The sequence below is a fragment of the Odontomachus brunneus genome, unplaced genomic scaffold (assembly GCF_010583005.1).
Source record: "Odontomachus brunneus isolate Ranch 3 - 2012 unplaced genomic scaffold, Obru_v1 Obru_scaffold_089, whole genome shotgun sequence".
In the NCBI taxonomy this organism is placed as follows: Eukaryota; Metazoa; Arthropoda; class Insecta; order Hymenoptera; family Formicidae; genus Odontomachus; species Odontomachus brunneus.
Genome location: NW_022639539.1, coordinates 554,918 through 576,034, shown reverse-complemented (window position 1 = coordinate 576,034; position 21,117 = coordinate 554,918). Strand labels below are relative to the sequence as shown.

At 30.9% G+C, this 21,117-nt stretch overlaps 2 protein-coding genes across 2 annotated transcripts in view; both read right to left on the bottom strand.

Moving 5' to 3' along the window:
• LOC116848091 (RNA-binding protein 26) overlaps nt 1–21,117 on the bottom strand; it is a 178,423-nt gene that overhangs the window by 98,295 nt on the left and 59,011 nt on the right. Inside the window, exons 6-7 of the mRNA XM_032823859.1 lie at nt 15,961–16,206; nt 3,902–4,405 (exon numbers count right to left, since the gene is read on the bottom strand). Of these exons, the coding sequence (XP_032679750.1) occupies nt 3,902–4,405; nt 15,961–16,206 (750 nt within the window). The remainder of the gene's footprint in view (nt 1–3,901; nt 4,406–15,960; nt 16,207–21,117) is intronic.
• LOC116848092 (histone-lysine N-methyltransferase SETMAR-like) lies at nt 4,446–6,750 on the bottom strand. Its single transcript, XM_032823860.1, has one exon. It carries the CDS (start codon nt 6,576–6,578, stop codon nt 6,267–6,269), a length of 312 nt encoding a protein of 103 aa, XP_032679751.1. The 5' UTR covers nt 6,579–6,750; the 3' UTR covers nt 4,446–6,266.

The window sequence follows — 21,117 nt, the reverse complement described above, 5'->3', positions numbered from 1 at the left end:
ATATATATATATATATATATATATATATATATATATATATATATACATACATACAGGGTGTCTTACACACTCCTCCGGGTATTTTGTGGAGACGTAGAACAGGTTGAGGTGAACATGAAAGTCCTATACCGTTTTGCGATATTCGCAATAATTATCGATATATTAATTGTAGAAAATTTGTGAATGATCATGCAGGATATGGTAAATGAGTTATAATAGCGACGACTGCCGTCGTGTACTTATATTTAGGTTAAATTGAACAAAAAAGTCCTCTACCATTTTCCAAATAATTGCATAGATTTTTAATTATTAATTAAAGAAGATGAGTGCATTATCACGCAAAATCGTGCAATAATCTTCTTTAATTAATAATTAAAAATCTATGTGATTAATTGGAAAATGGTAGAGGATTTTTTTGTTCAATTTGACCTAAAGTATAAGTACACGACGGCAGTCGTCGCTACTATAACTCATTTACAATATTCTTCATGATCATTTACAAGTTTTCTACAATTAATATCTCGATAATTATTGCGAATATCGCAAAACAGTATAGGACTTTTATGTTCACCTCAACCTGTTCTACGTCCCCACAAAATGCCCAGAGGAGAGTGTAAAATACCCTGTATGTATGTATGTATGTATGTATGTGTATATATATATACATATATATATATATATATATATATATATATATATATATATAATTTTTATTACCGTCGTTGTTGTTATTCACATGGACATATAAATAAAAATGTAATGAAACCGAATAATTTTTTAATAATTTTCTCAAATAATACAGAATCATTAAAGAGTGATATGTCGGCACAAGCTTCACAACTTTTGTTTATCATTGTGTAATTGATAAGGAAAAAAGAAAAATAAGACAATAAATATCTACTAATTTGTAATTTTATAAAATTTCATTACAATCAAAAAGTAATAAAAATTAATAACATTAAATTAGAAAAAAATTTATAAAAATAATAATATTTCTTTATATAGATTTTTCAAATTATTAGAATTATTTAAAAATTTTGTAACTTCATTTACAAAAAAATATATCAATATAATTAAATAAATAATCTTTTTCTGTAAATCGTGTAAATCTACAATAACAAATATTTACAGATAAAAACGAATTTTTAATAAAAAAAATGCACGAGACGAGATCTGAACACGCAACCTACTGTGTACGAAGCCAACGTCTTATCTACTGCGCTACCGCTGCTGTTCAATAGTGACGGTCGGACGCATCATGTGTGCTGCGGCCGACCAGAGTCATTCTTCAAAAATCGATTTCTTCGAAACTATGGCCCATTGGCTCAAACAGCTGTGTCGTTTTTTTCGCCCAAGAACAGCCCGTAAAAAGCGCATTAAAATCCCCGGAGCAGTCACCTGGTTCCCATTGTTAGACAAATAATTTTACTTATTTATTTCGTCTAATCCATCAGAAATATTAATATTCAATCAATGATCAGTGATGATGAAAGTAATCAATAGTTCTCTCTACGTCCGACTACGTTGTTAATCTTAGGTAATACTAAGAATAAGTTCTTACAAAAGCTTTCATAGTTTCTTAAAATTAAATAAACCGTAAAAATGTAATTAATAATTATCATACGTAAATATCTCAAAATTAAGTTTTAAGATTTTGTTGCATATGCTTTAGATCATACTATTATATAGAATTTGACACTCATTTGAATCCAGAAATAAATGAATTTTCCTTTAATCCTTAAATTTCGAACAGTACACATATGTGCCTTAACAAAAATTTTCATTGTGCGTGAACGCCTGAAAATATTTGATTCTCTCACTGTATGCAGTCGCCATCCAATGCTAAACACCAATTGCGTGTGGGAGTGAAGCATTGTGACGATTAACGCTAACTCCGCGTCGCATACAGTGATTACTTGACAAGCAGCCCGTAATCTAAAAATTAAAAACAATCCAGTTGACCTTCAAATAACCTTGAAAGTTTTCAACTTTACAATTTTGAAAGTCCACAATTTTTATTATTATTATTATTTTATTATTATTATTGTTTAATAAACAATAATAATTATTAATATATTATTATAATTATTATATTTTGTAAATTATAAACTTTAGACTAAACACATCTTACAAGGAACATTTGCGAAGTGTGTGTCTTCGATTTCGATGAAACTTGGCATATTTATAGAGGGGCCAAAAATAAGAGACCCATATTTTTTTTATCGGCAATGGCGCGGGTTTAAGGGGTGAAACTACCTTCAAAGTTTAATGTCCTTTTTACTATCTCTGTAACTATTGTATATATATATATATAGAAAAAAATTTTTTAGATAAAAATTATGCGGTTTCTTATAAAAAATAAAATGGACTAAAGTTTTTTTCTATCTCCAATAGTTACAGAGATAGCAAAAAAAGGCATTAAACTTTGAGGGGCAGTTTCACCTCTTAAACCTGAGCCATTGCCGATAAAAAGAAATATGGGTCTCTTATTTTTGGCTATTCTATAAATATGCCAAGTTTTATCGAAATCGGAGACACACACTTCGCGAATGTTCCTTGTTAGACAATTTTTACGTAAGATTTCATGCTCCATCAAATGAATTAATAAAAATTATTCATTCTTATTTATAAAATAAAATTGACTTTGAAATAATCATGAAAAATTTTTGAAAAATTCAAAGTTATATTTCAAGTTACCTAATATTTTATATATTTCACGGTGTAGTGAAATGGTTAGTCTGGCTTAGGTTGGTGCCGCATCCTTGAAGGATTTTATTTCGACGTTTCGAATATTCTAGTGCAGTTCTTCAGTAAAGAAGTTTGAGATTGTTCCTCTCTGACGAAGTTTCCTGAAAAAGTAAACGGAATGTGCAAGAAACATTAAAAACAAATCCATGAGAGGCAAGATATCAATTTGGAAAGAAGACAAATTCAAAATCATTTTTTTATCCCCTCTAAATTTTCAAACTTCGTTTTTGACGATTTTTTTTTTTGTTTTTAGAATATTTGAAGTATACAATTGAAATAAATTATACTATATATGCGATATTTATAATCGCAATTCAACTAAAAACATATTTAACTCTAAATTCAGATTTTAGTATCTTACTTGAAGTAAATTTCAAGTAACGACTGTTAATGCACAATTTTAAGACATCTTTAAATTGTGCATTTAGTTAAATTGCGATTATAAATGTTGCATATATAGGATAATCCATTATATAGGATAATCAATTGTATATTTCAAATATTCCAAAAACAAAAAAAAATCGTCAAAAACTAAGTTTAAAAATTCAGAGGGAATAAGAAAATGATTTTAAATTCGTCTTATTTCCAAATTGATATCTTGATTCTCATGGATTTGTTTTCAATGTTTCTTGCATATTCCGTTTACTTTTTCAGAAAACTTCTTCAGTAAAGGAACAATCTCAAACTTCTTTACTACAGAAGTGAACTAGAATATTCGAAACGTCGAAATAAAATACTTCAAGAAAGTTGTCTTTCTAAAAATTTTAGAAGGTGTCCTTAGAATTTTAAGATGTTATTTAATATCTTTAAGATGTCATAATATTATTTGAGTTAGCCGCAAAATATATAAAATATATCGTAAGTTGTATAAAAAAAAAGTTTTCAAAACGTATTAACAAAAGTAATGGAAATTGTAACAATACGTTAGTTTTAAGAAACAATAATAGTAATGAGTTATTTTTATAAACATTGGTAACAGTAAAGAGTTACTTCTTTTTCTAACGGATAACAATTCATAAATATATTTCGGCATATTATCTGCTTACTGACTAGTACAATTACACATACACCTATGCACACACACACGCGCGCGCATGCACATAGCTTATCTTATAATAAAAAAAAAATAGTACAAAATATAATTGAGTCTTACCTGGTGGTACATTCTCGATAGCTCCACTGGCTGCGTTATTATTGACATTGTTATGCCAAAATACTTTAATAAATCTATTATTCAATACAGCTTCTGTGCTTCTGTAAGCAGCTTTTGCTTCTGTTGGCAGTTGAAAGGTAACCAATGCCGCTTCAGGATCGCCACCAAAATTAACTTGGATATTTACAATTTTACCAAATTTGGAAAAGTGATTATTCAATTGAGTTATATTATTTAAACTTCGTGGAACTTTCTTCAACTCAAGAGAACAATTGGCCGGGTTATGCACTACTCTCTGTTTCGGTCCCAAGCGATTAAAATCAAACGCTTGTTTGCGTTTTAAAGGATTGCTTTGAGTATGAGTTATTTCCGAAGAATTTGTATGCGGAATAACTGGCACACTGATTAATTCTCTTTGTCCTCTACCATAAATTCCAGGTGCAGATTGTGGATGTCTACCCCATTGTATACGTGGCTCCATACTAGGTGCATCCGGATTATATTCTGCAAAAGCATTTAAAATATTTCAGTCATTATATTTTAAAGATTTATTGTATTTTATCTAATTTAATGTATTTATTATAACTTACAAGATGACCAAATAATTGTAAAATAATACATTATTTTCATGTTAACTATAAAAATTTTGTAAATTATTATTGATAGGGAGAAAGGTCCTATAAGATCTTAAATCACAGTTCTTATTGTATAAACAATACGTTATGTATAAAGAATATATTATATTTTAATATTTTAATCTCCGTTTTTATTTATAACAAAAAATATATAAGAAAGAAATGTTTTAGATTAAAAACTCCCACAACATGCGTGTTTAAAAAATATCTTTAAGACAGTACGAAAACATATCTTATAGACATCGTAAAAACTTTACGAGACATCTTATAAATTCACCTATTGTAAGACATTTAAAAGATATTATGTAACTGTCTACATTATCTACAATGACATTTATGCACTCGACATTTATGTTACAATAAATATTTTGAAAACAATTTAGTCTGTAAATATTATGCACGGGAAATATGTCAGCACGAAAAAAAATCTTACAGAACTTATTAAATCGCGAATTTCTATAATTTGCTCTAGTTTTCAGTTGAATTATTGTGCCGAATGAAAATTTTTTTTCTTTCATATATATATAGTTTCCTTTAGAATTATGATTACATTATAGATTTGCTCATCCGTCTTTTCCATTTACTCAAGGTTAGAATTAGGAGTCGATGACAGCTGATAATGATGGTATCTAGTATAAACTTTAAAATTTAAAGCAGACGAACGATGAAGCAGACGAACGAGCAAATCCACAGTCTAGTTTGAATTAATATAATTTTCAACCTATTACAAACAATATTCAATAAAATATTCTTTCCTTTTTAATGTTCTATGCAAAATTCTAGAAATTCGCAACTAAATATACATTTAAGGATTTTAAAGTAATTTTATAAACAGCATGTCTTTAAGATATCTTAAAATAATATCTTAAAGACATCTAAGTCGGGACATAAGACATCTTAAAATTCCGTCTTTTAAATAGTCCTTAGAACGTCATAATATGTAATGTCCGGGAGGCAAGTACTATAATTCGTGAAATTTTTTTGTAAAAGCTTCTTTTTAAAATTTGGAAATTATTTATATTTCTAAGAAGAGTATTCATTTAAAAATATGTAAAAGTACGGTACATTTCATTATATTCAATAGCTACAATTCGTTTAAAGTCATATCCAAAGTTATAAATAAAAAAAACAGAACTTAAAATGCTTCTCCATCGCGTAATGAATAAGATAATTATTGGGTGTGGGAAAAAGTTCGTGGCGTTTTTTTAGTAAAATTCAAGTGTTTTTCTTAGAGTATTAAAATCAATTTATTCAAACCAAATATGCTCCATTATTTTCGATAATATTTTGCAATTTTTGGAGCAGTGTTATAATCCCATCGTGATAGAACTTCTGTGGTTTCTGATCGAAAAACTGCTTCAAATGATTTTCACATGCCTCTTTTGAAGCCAGCTTTACACCATTAAGAGAGTTCTGTAGAGACTTAAACAACTGATAGTCTGAGAGTGCTATGTCAGGACTATATGTATGGATGTATCAAAACTTCCCAACCAAGCTCTCGCCATTTTTGCCGAGTCATCAAAGATGTGTGTAGTCGAGCGTTGTCGTGATGGAAGACGATACCTCTCCTATTGATCAATTCTGGCCGCTTCCTCTCAATTGCTTGTAATCTCTCCAGTTGTTCACAGTAGAGTTCGGAATTAATTATTTGACCGGGTGATAACAGCTCATAGTGAACGATTCCCTTCCAATCCCATCACACACACAACATCACCTTCTTCATCGTCAATTCAGGTTTTGCGATTGCTTGCACCTTCCTTTGTCCACGAACTTTTTCGAGTTCGATTGTCGTACGTGATCCATTTTTCACCAGTTATCATTCTCTTCAGAAATGGCTCAATTTCATTCCGTTTCAGTAGCGTATCGCAAATGTTAATTCGGTCTATCATGTTCTTAATACTCAACTCATGAGGAACCCAAACATCGAGCTTCTTTTTGTATCCAGCTTTGTATAAATGATTCAAAACTGTTTTGTAGTTGATGTCTAGTTCCCTGGCAATCTCCATACTGTTCATATGCTTATCACGCTCAACTTTTTCCATGATTTCATCAGACTTTTCGGTGATTGATCGACTGGAGCGAGGTTCATCTTTGACATCAAAATTTCCAGTACGAAAGCGAGCGAACCATTTCCGTACTGCTGATTTTGATAGAGTATCTTCACCGTAAACAGCACAAATTTTTTCACAAGTCTGTGCAACGTTCTTGCCTTTATCGTAGTGATACTACAAAATGTAGCGAATTTTTTCCTTATTTATCTCCATTTTTAAAATAAAATAACTTTTGATCCATTTCACCGATTTCAATCTTTTTTGGCTCAAAACAAAAGTTGAAATGTCACGCGTGTCTAATGTTGTCGATGCGATTAGTAGTTACCGAGTGCTGAGCATGTAATGCCATCTAGTGCCAAACGCCACGAACTTTTTCCCGCACCCAATATTATACTAACATCCTTTTCCACATTCTTACCTAATACGTTTATAAGTAATCAAACGCAATCTTTTTACTCCATGATACTCCATGATAATAATAAAAAAATGGACATAACTAAATAATATAAAAAGACATATAAATATCTATTATAGATCTTCAGAGTATCAACAAATTATCGAAAATAAAACGGAATTAATTAAAATTGCCAAATACTTAGGCCGTTGCTTTTTCTTCAAGTAAGAAATAATTTAAGAATTTTATTTTATTAAGAATTTAATTTAATAATTAAGTTCTGCAAAAATATTTTTATATAAAATATTGTATTTTAATACAGTACGCGACATCATTTTACCATACGAATAATAATTTCTGTCAAAAGTGTAGGCTTTTGGACTCCATATATATGACTTTCAGTCGAATGTGCATGTGCGTATGTGCGTGTGTATAAAAGGAAAAACTCACTTTAAATAGCTATATATCTCCCAAAAAGAAATCACACAAAAACAAAACAAAATATATTTTAAAACATAAAGTTCATATTTTCTTAAGATATTAATAAAATTAAGAAAAAAATATCTGCTAATGTTACAATGTTATTAAATTCTTTAAAATCTTCAATTGTTTTTTACATATTTTACCCCAATTTTTGTCAAAATTGTGATATGATAATCAAACTTGTATAACGAATTCGTGTTTAATGGTTAAAAATATCAGAAATGATTATTCATTCTCGGGAAAAATGGATCAAGATTTGTCGGACAATGTAATTAATTAATTTTCGTTATTAGAGAAACATAGATAAAATGTTAAAGAAAAACCAAACATTGAGACTGTAAAACTTGGTGTATCCGTCATATTAGAATATATAAGAGCTTTTAAATACACTGACTTGATTTTCAATTGATTTAATTTTTTATTTGATTTATTTAATTTCGCTATAAATTTTTAGAGTACTCTAAATGTTTCTTAATAAATATTTTTTAACATAGTCTTCTATACTATGTGCCGAATGATATATGCCAAAATTAAACGCTTAAGGTTTAGTTAAAATTTAAAAAATATGGAAATTAATAAACATAATAAGAGTTAATTTCTGATTTAATGAGCATAGATATATTAACAAATATACAAACAAATTAAGTCGGAACGTTTCAACAATTAGTGTGGTTATCTTAAACCGAATAAATAAGGTATCTGACAATAACATGTACTCATTTTTCGTGTAGATTGTCAATTTGAACAAAACATTCCTGTATTATTTTGCAAACAATCACATAAAATTTTTAACTTAACTTTAAAAATTCGTACGAATTTTCAAGCAGACTTCAAATGATAAATTTTTTTAGTTAAAAATAATTTTAATCTGTAATATATACACTATTTTGTTTCACAATATTTTTACATCTCTCTCAGTTAATTTCATAATTCTTCTCTTATTTCCTGGGTTTCTTCGATTTTTTAGAGAAGAAGCAGTTCAAAAATATTTTTTAAGCCGTTTCAAAGAAGCAAAAGCTCATACCATTGAAGAAGTTCTACAGCCACCAAAATAAGTATTAATTCGAGAATGCTATATCAAGTAAAAATAAGATGAGTGAAGCAAAACATCCCAGCCAAATTCCAGCAATTTTTGCCAGTTTTGCAAAAAAATATAAGGCTTGATGTTGCCATGATGTAATACAACGTCATTTTGATTGATTAATTTGGGGCGTTTCTTGCTTATTTCTGCCTTTAATTGACCCAGTGGCGAGTAGCACTTGTCCGAATTGATGAATTGATTGTTCGGCAGTAACTTATAGTCAGGGTTAGGAAGTAACGCGTTACTTGTAACGACGTTACTATTTCGTTACTTTTTTTCGGTAACGATTTGGTAACGCTGTTACTTTTTTGTATCAGTAACAAAAAAGTAACGGCGTTACATTTTCTTTAGTAACGAGTAACGAAATTCATCGTTACTTATATCGTTACTTTTTACTATGATGGCTTCTGTACATAGAACGCGGCAACGCTTGCCACGTGATGAAAGTTTGCACATGATAAACAATTAATGTGCTGCTTTCCGTAAAGCCCATTCTACAAGCAATAAATCTTAAGTCATAATAAAATTGACCAATCATAGTCGACTATTAGAAGAATAATCCACTGTAATTGGTCAATTTTATTGCGACTTAAAATTTATTGCTTATTGTAGAAAGCATCTAAAGCGTGATCTACAATGAGAACTTAAGCCATAAAATTTAAGCTTTAATCTCTAAGCCGTAAGAAATTATTTTTCTTATAATTGACTATGATTGGTCAACTTCTTACGGCTTAGGATTTAAAGCTTAAATTTGATGGCTTAAGTTCTCATTGTAGACCACACTTAAGGGGCGTCGCACACAAATTGACATAATAATAACGTAAGACGTATCGTAAGAACTGACCAATCACTTTGAGTATCGTCGAACTGTAAGGTCGCCATTTTTGTGGATACTCGATTGTAATTGGTCCATTTTTACGGTACGTCTTACGTTACTGTTATGTCAATTCGTGTGCGGCGCCCCTAAAGCTCATTCTACATTAGTCGCAATCGCAAGATCGCAAAGAAATTGTACCAATCATAATTGATTATTCTTCGATCGCAAGAAGAACAATCGACTATGATTAGTCAATTTCTTTGCGACCTTGCGACTAATGTAGAATGGACTTTATGTCGTTATGCAATAATGTGTGCTTCTCGCTTAAATATCTTATATTTTGTCTTTATATATGTATAATTTATGTACTGTCTCTTCTACTATTCGTTTTATATGCCGATTTTAACTTTTTTTTTTACAAAAGTAACGGAAAGTAACGATTTTTTTATCGTTACTTTTCAAATAACAGTAACGCGTTATTTTTTAGAATCAGTAACGAGTAACGGTAACGAGTTACTTTTTACCGCAAGTAACGGTAACGCGTTACTTTTAAAAAGTAACGTTCCCAACCCTGCTTATAGTACATGATTCCTTTCCAATCTTACCAGATACAGAGCATAACTTTCATCGAATACAAACTAGGTTTCGAAGCGATTAATAGCGATTCATTTTGCTTACCTCACTACTTTTTCTATTTGACATTGTTGTAAACAATCTATTTTTCGTCGCTTGTTACAATTTGTTTAAAAAACCATAAAAACGATCGCTCGTTACAATTCGTTTAAAAAACCCTAAAAACGACAAAAATGGTCATTTTTATAGACGAAAACTGTTGTTTCGTTATATTTACATAGCAAATCGCAGATAGAAATGCAATCTATGAGATTTTTTTTCAATCAAATTGCATTCAAATATCGAGCTTCTTTACTATTCTAAGTTTGTTTAAAAATGTTCCGAAACAGTTAATTTGCCAATTTTTAACTTCATTGCAATCTTCCGAATTGTGATTTACTGATCGAAATCGGCTAAAGCCGTAATTTGGTCGACATCCGTCGTAACTGGCCGATAAGAACGAGAAACATCTTCGACATCAATTTCTCTTTAATAAAATTTGACAAATCACTTTTGGCACATGCGTGAGGAAGCTAGCACTTCTGGCTAATACGTGAAAAGCGCTTCAGCATATGAACATTAGCATGGCGTCTCGCCGCCACCTAATATGCCTTCCTCCTTCTATGGTGAATTGGCGCATTGCGTCCAAGCACCCGGGGGCTGCCAAAAAATTGGTGTCGACCCCGGGACTTATTTATATTATTTGCACCGGATGAGGAGGGGCAACGATGGAGACGGGCATACATGGACAATAGGTCTTAAAGGATAGCAACCTTTGACTTTGAGAGACTGACAGCTGTACCATTTGGTACAGTAACATTGTTTCTCTCTGTAGTCGCCATGCGCTCGGAATCGCGCCAGAAATGTCGCTTCCGAACGACATCTCTGAGCGTTATCTGGGGAGAGGAGAGTGTCATAAGCGTGGAGCGTCAGGTAGCTTAGTAGTTTAGAGCAGTTGCCCGGCAAGCGAAAGACCCGGGTTCGAGTCCCGGCCTAGCAGAACCGCGCTCTCGATATTTTTCTCCCTCTGGAACGAAAAGATACGCAGATCTCGAACGCATGGCCGCCATCTAGTATGCCCTCCTCCTTCTATGTGTTAACATTAGAATATCCGAAAATACACCTTGAATGGCTGAAAGGGTCATTTTGACTCCTTACGATTCAAATATTATAAAACTCTTTCCGTTCTTCATTAAACGTATCAATAATAACTTTTGAACAAGCTAAAAGAAAATAATTTGCAAAATACAGACATTTCATATATTGTGTTACAATAATTTTCACAATTTTTCCAAACTTATAATTTCCTATAATATAAAATGTATCATAATTATTATTTACTTATCTGTATTAGTGTATTTCTATAATTAGTATATACGAAGAAAATAACGTAGTAAAAATTATGTTAAAATTATATTTTCTTTTACAATGCCTTTTGTCAAGCTGGACACATACTAAAGTATAGAAATAGTACATATTTGATCTGATATACGATATACGATCTGATATACGATGATATAAGAACATTCAACTACAATAATTTTGTAATAAAAAATAAAAAATGCATAACATTTTTAAGCAAATAGTATGTCTGATAAGAGTGTGTACGGCAAAACTTTTTCCTCGAAACCGTTAGAGGGGGGATATGAACGCGAGCCAATAGCGGGGCTCTTCTCCCAAGATGCTTTGTCTAGAAAGCCTTAGTTATCGTTTGACTTTCGTCACAAAAGGGCGTATTTCAACATGAGTGCCGCGTACGCATCACGTTACGAAGCTGTGTTTCTATGTTCGCATCCGAAAGGACCAAAAATGTCGCGCGGAGCGGCTGCTAAGTATATGAAGAAGTCTAAGGCGTTTGTGAGTAAGTGGGTGAAACGTTATTCCGAGGTCAAAAACGTTGATGACTTGCCGGATCGTGGCTCTGTGCAGAAAACGACGAAAAAGGAGGACAAAATGATTTTACGGGTGTTTGAGAAGAATCCTTGTTTATCATTGCGTGGCGGGCAAGCGGTTTTACTTAAAAAGGGTCTAAATATATCATGTCATACTATAAGAAGACGTTTACTGGCTCATAAAGTGAAATTTCGAAGCACGATAACGAAACCGTTGCTGTCTGAAAAACACGTCGAAAAAAGACTTGCTTGGGCAAAAGAAAATTTGGACCGCTATTGGGGCAACGTAATTTTTTCAGATGAAGCTTCGTTTTGGGCAAAGTCTTCTATCAGACGTGTCTGGTCTACCCAGGCCAATAGACTCATCGAGCGGACCGTTAAACATCCGGTAAAGGTGCACGTCTGGGGCTGTTTCTCAAAACAGGGATTTGGCACTTTACACATCTTTACACAAAATTTGGATGCTGCTAAAATGGTCCAAATATATGAGAGAGCTTTATTACCATCTGCCCAAAGGTGGTTTACGAGGAAAAATGAAAATTGGCTACTGCAAGAGGACAATGATCCGAAACATCGGAGTAGACTTTGTACTGCGTGGAAACAAGAAAATGACGTTGACGTACTGGATTGGCCTTCACAGGCGCCAGATGCAAATCCAATTGAAAATGTTTGGGCGCTTATAAAGTTTAAGCTCCGAGGAAAGAAAATATGGACCGTCAAGCAGTTAATTCGACAGATTCGATTTATATGGAAATCTTTGTCTGAAGATTATGCTGTAAAATTAGTAGAAAGTATGCCTCAGAGATGCCAGTCAATTATTGATAATGGAGGCGACTGGACAACTTATTAATAATAAAGCATCGCAGTCTATATCATGCATAATGTATACAAATTTTTTCAATTTATGTATTATCCTAAGTTTTTGAGTTTTGCCGTACACGCTCTTATCAAACATACTGTATATAGCAATTTTTGTTATAATTCTGTAAAGCCCAAGTATACAAAAATTTTTTTGTAATTTTTACATATAAATTAAAAGAAAGAGACATCGAAAGGCAAAAAACCATCTCCGAAATGCTGTTTGCCAGGTAAAAAAGAAAGGGATTTTTGCATCGAATTGTGACTGGCGATGAAAAGTGGATCTATTTCGATAACCCCAAACGCCGAAAAATCATTTGCGACCCAGGCGAACCATCGACATCAACGCCAAAATGCAATATTCATGGGAAGAAAGCCATGCTCTGTATTTGGTGGGACCAAAGGGTGTAGTATATTATGAGATACTAAAATCTGGTCAAACAGTCACAGGGGATCTCTACCAACAACAAATAATCCATTTGAGCCGAACATTGCGCGAAAAATAACCAGAATATGAGACAAGACAGCATAAAGTGATCTTGCTTCATGATAACGCTCGACCTCACGTCACTAAAGCTGTCAAGAAAACATTGGAAGCACTTCGCTGGGAAGTGCTACCCCATGCAGCTTATTCACCAGACTGACTGTGCCCCTTCCGACTACCACTTGTTTCGGTCGATAGCACACACACTTGCAGAGGAACACTTCAACTCTTATGAAAGCGTCGAAAAATGGGTCTATAACTGGATAGCCTCTAAAGATGAGTCGTTCTTTCGCCGTGGGATCCACTTATTACCAGAAAGATGGGAAAAGTCAGATCTAACGATGGTCAATACTTTGATTGATGTATTTTTTTCATTCTTAAATAAAGACTTAATATTTGCAAAAAAAGGCGAGTTTCAAGTTATAGACCTTATAATTTGCTTATTTGCAAAAGTATGATATTAAAGTTATTTTGATTTATTAAGAACAATTAGATAACATATCATATTTTAACCAAACTATTGGTCGTTGTTATCAATAACGTATTGTCATCTTTCGGGCAATAGTTTAATCCCGCGTCTATAAAATGACTCATCTTTTGAGGCAATCTATTCATTGATCCATTTTCATATTTTTTCAGAATTTCAGAACCATATCAGATAGACTGTGCTGCATTAACCGGAATAGATGAAAATCAGATGAGGCGATGTTTAGAGAATATGCTGAGTGCGGTATGACTTTCCAATCTAACTCGAACAATGTCTCTTTAGCCTAACAACAACAGTCTGTGTTTTATTAATAATGCTAATTTTATAATACTTTTTATTGATATTTTATAATCAAAGAGCAGATATTTAAACTATTTGTTTCATAATAATATTGCTTACATACCATATTTGGGAATTATTATGTACCACCATTTTAATGGAATTATCAATAAGAACTACGATTCAGAATTATTAATCGAGGAGTAGACACGTGAATTTAGCCAATGTCAGCCTCGCGTCTTGGCGCATCTCGATCATTTTGACTGTACTATGTATGGGCATATACACGTATTATAATAAATTAACAATTAATAAAGAATCTTCTGATAATTTAAAGCGCTATATATATATAGGTGTACCATTTTAAAGAATACACTGAAATACCTCTTCAAAAAAGCATTAAAAAAATATTTTTAACAAAAGTTGTAGAGTTCAGAGGAAGACACCAGATGGTGTCCTTGACTTTTATCTTAGGGTCAGATTTAAAGGTCACTTGAATGTCAACTTAGTTTCTTTAAACGGAACCCCCGACTTCTAACTGCAGAAATGAAAAGAGCATGAAATTCTGCGTTCAGCTATGTATTATGTTATAGGGTCAAATTGACCCCATCGGGGTCACTTTAAGGTCAAAGTAGTTACTATTGTTATAAACACTCCGGACCGGGTCACCTCCAGATTTTACCTTAACTGGCTGGATTACTTTCGTATTTTTTCTTAACTAGCGGTTCCTTAACTAGAATATGTCATCTCCAGATCTTAATCATTTTGATCCCATGTCATAATCATATATTTGAACATAAAATTTTCTATTTCTGTCTGCAACATGCTTTATGCAATGTTCTCCAATAACAGTAATAACTACTTTGACCTTGAAATGACCTCCAGGAGTCAATTTGACCTCATAAAATAATACATATCTGAACGCAATATTTTCTGCTCTTTTCATTTATGCAGTCAAAAGTAGGAGTTTCCATTTAAAGAAACTAAATTGACTTTCAAATGAGCCCTAAATCTGACGTCAAGATCAGGTATCCCTCTCTCTACAACTTTTGCTGAAAACATTTTTTTCTTAAATACTTTTCTGAAGAAATATTTCAATGTATCCTTTAAAATTGGATACCCTGTGTATATGTAATAATAAAAAAAAAGATTATATTAATTATATATTTTATTAATAATATTTCACTTTTTATTTTATCTCTCGCTTTTGTACTTCTCTTTACTCTATTTTTTAAATTCATTTTATTCTTATTAGAAGAATATAAATTTATTAATGAAATATATTAGTGCGTGCGTGCGTGCGTGCGTGCGTGCGTGCGTGCGTGCGTGCGTGCGTGCGTGCGTGCGTGCGTGCGTGCGTGCGTGTGTATGTGTGTGTATTAAAAGTTATACAAATAAAAGTTATAAAAATAAAATTCCGATATATATTACATGTTTGTATAAAAATATACATATTCATCCAATACTTTACATGTTTGTGTAAGAATAAACATTTTCTACTTGTTTATACTATGCAAAGAAAAACTAAGAAAAATTTACGTGTAAACGATAAAAAATATATGACATTATTATTAAATTAATAGATATAATTGAAAAATAAATAAGTGCGGCAAAATGATCGAGGCACATCTATTTCCGGATCAAGACCATTCCTATTTTCTAATGTTATAGAATATGTCAGATGCATAATAATTATGCCATATGCATAGTATGCATGTAATGCATAAAATATAAAATTAACACTTATTTTTTCTTATAAAATCAACATTTATCAACATTTTTATCTCTTTGTGTAAACATTAATATCTCTAAAATTTTTAAATTAATTTATTAAAAGATAAATTTTTGAACTTTTACTGATATCTTATTTCAATAATATACATGTAATAAGTTCATAATTTATTATCTTTTTACGATTATTTCCATCATATAACTACGCTAAATCAATAATAAGAAACTATAGATTTTATCATGTGGATACTATACCCATATTAGAATGATGATTTCTCAAGTGAGGTGGTGGTAAATTGCTAAGAGGAAGATGCGGCGGTGGCGCATTACCATTTGGACCCTGTGATGGTTCTGTTACCGTAGTTACTGGCACTGTTCCTGGGGCTTGAGCATTGTGTGGTCCAAAAGTTAAAACTCGACTGAGCGCCACATCTTCCAATACAACTGGGTCGGTACCATGATCATAAGGGCAAAGATCTCCTCTCATACAATAGCCTTTCTCTATAAAAAAAGATAATTACACATAAAATATAACAATATACATTCACGCGCGTGTATATTAGAATATCCTATTTTAACTTCCATTCTAGAATGGAAACTACTAATTTAGACTAGAAGTCATTTTTACCACTGATATTAAGTTTCCTTTTTTTCTTTTATTCAAATATCCAAATCTACGATAAAAAAATACTATACTCTATTAAAAAAAAAATTGACTTTCGATCTAGATTGTCAGTTTCTAACTCAGAACGGAAGTTAAAAATGACAACATTGAGTAGCCTTTTCAAAAAATCCTATAACTTTGATTTAAAATACTGATAATTTATTTTAGAATTTAGAAAAGCGACGATTTTTTCGAATTTAATGAGCTGTGAAATGTGTTGTTAAAGTTTCTTTCATGATATTAATTAATTTTGAAGAGATTTCAGCCGTCGCTCTTTGTTTATTAAAAAGTTATTTTAAAAAATTATCAAAAATATTTTAAAAGTTAATGAGGGTTATGACCTGAGCAATACATGTTAAGGTCATTCTAAAAAATGAAAAGAAATAGCAAATCCAAAAAACTATAGCTATTTATTCGTTATGCTATTGTCTTTAAATGTTATACATCATTATATACCCACAACGTCTAAAATCGGGACATAAGACATCTTAAAGATGTCTTAAAACGTTTTATATTCTGACATGATTTGAGAGATGTATTTAAAACATGTCCTGATTTTAGACGTTGTGTTGTATTAGTATCATCTCCATAATATTTTCGTTACAATCAATACAGAAGTGCCATAATATTGAAGAGTCATTTACAATAAAAAGTAATAAATTATAAAATAAAAATTCCAAGAGATGATAAACTAAAATAACAATTCCACAAGAAAATATAAATATAATTATTACTTATTATTTTATTCAGATCTTAAACATATTATCACCATAATTTTGAAGAAAGCATTAATTCGTTTATCATAATCATAATATCAATACAACAAAAATCTAGTTAAATACCTAACATAGTATTCTTTTCGCATTCCATAACGAGGAATATTTGCATATCGTCTTACGCCAAGCACATTTAATATGTTGTATATGTACTCATAAGATCGACAAAATGCACTTTAATTGATGTCAAATGAATATAGCTTTGACAGACATTTATCAAATTCCTAGCAATATGATATAATCATTGTTCTTATAGTTTTACCCATTTTTTATATAATATTTAGTAATGTGTCAACATATGTCAACAATCATGTACAGGCTTAATAATTGATTGATTGGTTTTATTCGATCAAATATTCACTACCCTAATCATCCTTTATTGTATTTTATTTTTTTTATCTTAGCTGCGTTAATTTTACAACCACTGCTTCTTTTCTTTCAATAATTCCTGAATATATCTCTACTCATTACACACAGTTATCGAAAATATGTAGTACAAAACAAGTATCTAAAATAGCTTTGTACGATAAGCGCAAAGTTTCGTTTATGGGTACCGCACAGTGGTAACGTTACTATATTTCACTAAATTTTTATTCCAAGATTAAAATTCAAGTAGATATCATTTTATCATTGTAAATAAATTATTATTAAAATGTACGATGTTTGTGTTAAACTAAAAACTATATATACAGTGTGTCGCAAAGTATAGCAACGATCAAATATCTCGAAGCTATTTGGCGTATTGCTCTTATGTGTAGAATTAATGTACCTCTTTTTTATGGTTGTGTAAATTAATTATATATATTTTTGTCATAACTACATTGTATTATTTTATTATTTTTAAGAAAAAATGATATTTCAGATAAATAATTCGTTTGATAAAAATCTAAAATTACTTAACCTCATCTCGTCAAATAATTGTTCTTTTCAAAGCTAAACGTAATAACGTATTTTTTTAGAAAAATTCTAATTACATTTTTTAGATTTCTATATATTGAAACGCTCGTATCTGTCTTTGAAACAATTTTATAATTAAAAAAAATACAATTTTTTTGTAATTACTAGAAATCTCTTTTAATTTTGTTTCAAAATACTTCAATTCTTAGAAGTTTTATGACATTTTTAATGACATATTCTTTTTCCCTAATGTCTGGCGTACCGATTAAAAAAAAACCCAAAATCGGTACATAAAATCCTCAAATATAAACACAACAAGAACTCCGGGTGTCATATATCTAGTGCGGTAAAATAGAGTGGCGAATATAAAATGGTGCCTGAGGATACAAGAATATTTAGAATATTTGGAATATCTCTCTCATTTCATATTTTTATGTAAGTATACATAATTGACGCATTTTCGCTCGTAAAACTGGAATCTTTCGTCTTACTAAAGTGATAAATCTATCTTATATTAAAATTGAAATACATTAAAATTACATTAAAATTAAAATTACATTACATTACATTAAAATTAAAATTATATTACATTAAAATTACATTAAAATTAAAATTGAAAATTGGCTCTTGCCCAAAGTATATTTACTAAATAAAAACATACAAAAACTGATGCAACAGTTAAAATAAGTTAATATAACAACATATCTTGCGTAGAAGCCTTTACTAATCTTCAATGTTTTAATTTTAATGTAAGATAGACTTATCATTTTAGTAAAGATATCAGATATCATTTTAGAAAAGATATCAGTTTCACGAATGAATATATACGTACATGAAAATTTAATATAAAAAAATTATTCAACATTTTTTTATATATTTTTCTACATACTTCACAAAAAATATGATCAATTGACAAGAATATGCAAGTCCAAGTTTAAACTCAAGAAAATGCTGACGTGAAGATCTACTTGCAAGAAAAAAACGTAATAAATCGACATATCATTTGTAAATCAAAGTAGCTTTGTGAGAACCATATATTGCGAGAAGTATTTAATTAGTCACTTTTTAAGCGTTTTTTATGACAATTATAAATATACTGAACATTATAAAAATTATGGAAAATCAATGTATTACAGTTGAAATTTATTGGCTTATGATACTGAGGGCAGAGTACGAAACTTCGTCGAACTGTGCACTATTAAATAATCTAAAAATTTCTTATAATCATCACAAATTCTTAAGAACTTATGTAACTTAAGAACTTATATAAACTTAATTTCAAACTATATTTTGTTATTACTTCACTATACTATACAACTATTAGACTGAAACCGAATATACAGAAATAGGCCGATTATCATATATACCAAATAATGAAAAATGTAAATAAACAAAAAACGTGAAATAAAACAGTATCTAGTATGCTACGTAAACATATTTGAATGCTTTGTTTTACGTAAAGTCCAAATTTACACTAAATTTATAAAAGTCGTAAATTCAGTTATTAATAGAATATTATAATCCCATTTTCACAAGCAAATATTGGAAAAATTAAAAATTTATAAAAAAAATTAACGAATAACTTAATTTTGCATAAAAAATTATGTTTTTAAGCACTGATATGTTTTTCAAAACTTTTTTGTTGATAATTTTTTAATAAACAAAGAACGACGACTAGAATCTTTTGAAAATTACTCAGAATCATTATTTTAACATATTAAGTAGATTTAACATATTAAATAGAGATGTGCGAACTATTCGAATTCGAATAGAATCGAATCAAGTGAAATTCGATTCGATTCGAATTTAAACCCCTATAATTCGAATTCGAAAATTTCGAATCGAAAAGATTCGAATACAAATTGCGCACATTAGCATTAACGAAATATTAAAAACATCCAGGAAATTACTTACATAGCATTAGATATACTATGTATATACATAAAAGCTCCATGATGTGAAAAAAACATTCTGTATATCCAATGCACATATATTTCATATATGTAAGATGAATATACATGACAATATATACTATGTAAAAACATTAGTGGTTTTAATATGTATATATCGTACATAATCTATAAATATATATATATTAGAACATACTTCGATACATATCGCATGCACATACGTTAAAGAAATTCGCGGTACATTCGATATCCGTGATAAATGGTATATTCGGCCTGTGTATGTACACGCACCGGCGTTAATGCCGTCCGAATATCCGTGTGACTCGCACACGATAACGCGTCACTCATACACTGCTGCGTGTAGGTGAGCCATAAGCAGCACGGAGTGGCGGAGGGAGCTAGCGGTATACGATCGTCGGACGCTTGGAGAGGAAATAGTGGTGGGAGTCGCGGCGATCTTCCATCTTCTATCGCAAACGTAAGAACGAGAGAAATAGCATTATAAGCGTCTGGACAGAAATGCCGTCCTAAAATACGTGTGAAACACACGAAGAAAACGCTTGACTCACACTGTCTCGTCTATACGTGAGCAATACGCGGTGTCCCGACGATTGTTTCGCTCGCTCGAACGTTCATGCATTTTTCATTGTTAGCAAGGAAATTACTGTAATGTAAAAATCTTGGGGAAAGGTTTTTAGGAGACTTTGACAAATGCTTCTTAATAGCTACTCTTGAAAAAAAAATTAATATTAGATTTATTTTAATATAGAATTCTGAACCAACATAGAATATATTGCAACAATATAACGTTTGTGTAGGTTGTCGATCGAAGAAGAGTATTTTTAATTTTATTGTTGCATAAACACGCGAGATATAATTGTTTCATATTTTATGCGTTCGAGTATCGTTCCATCGTTATAAAATTTGGTGACTCTAAGGGCCGATTTTTGCGCCTGTTTCAAATAATTATTGTTCCTTATTACTATGGATACAAAAATGCGACCCGTTTCTATTATTGACTATCGACCTCAACTGCATTAATAAAGGACCCCGCACAAAACCTATGGAAAATGATTTTCGGTCAAATTGGCTGAAATTTCACTATGTTATAGTTTTCGCCATGCTGATAAAAAGTTATCATTGCACCAAGTCCTAAAAGTCAATA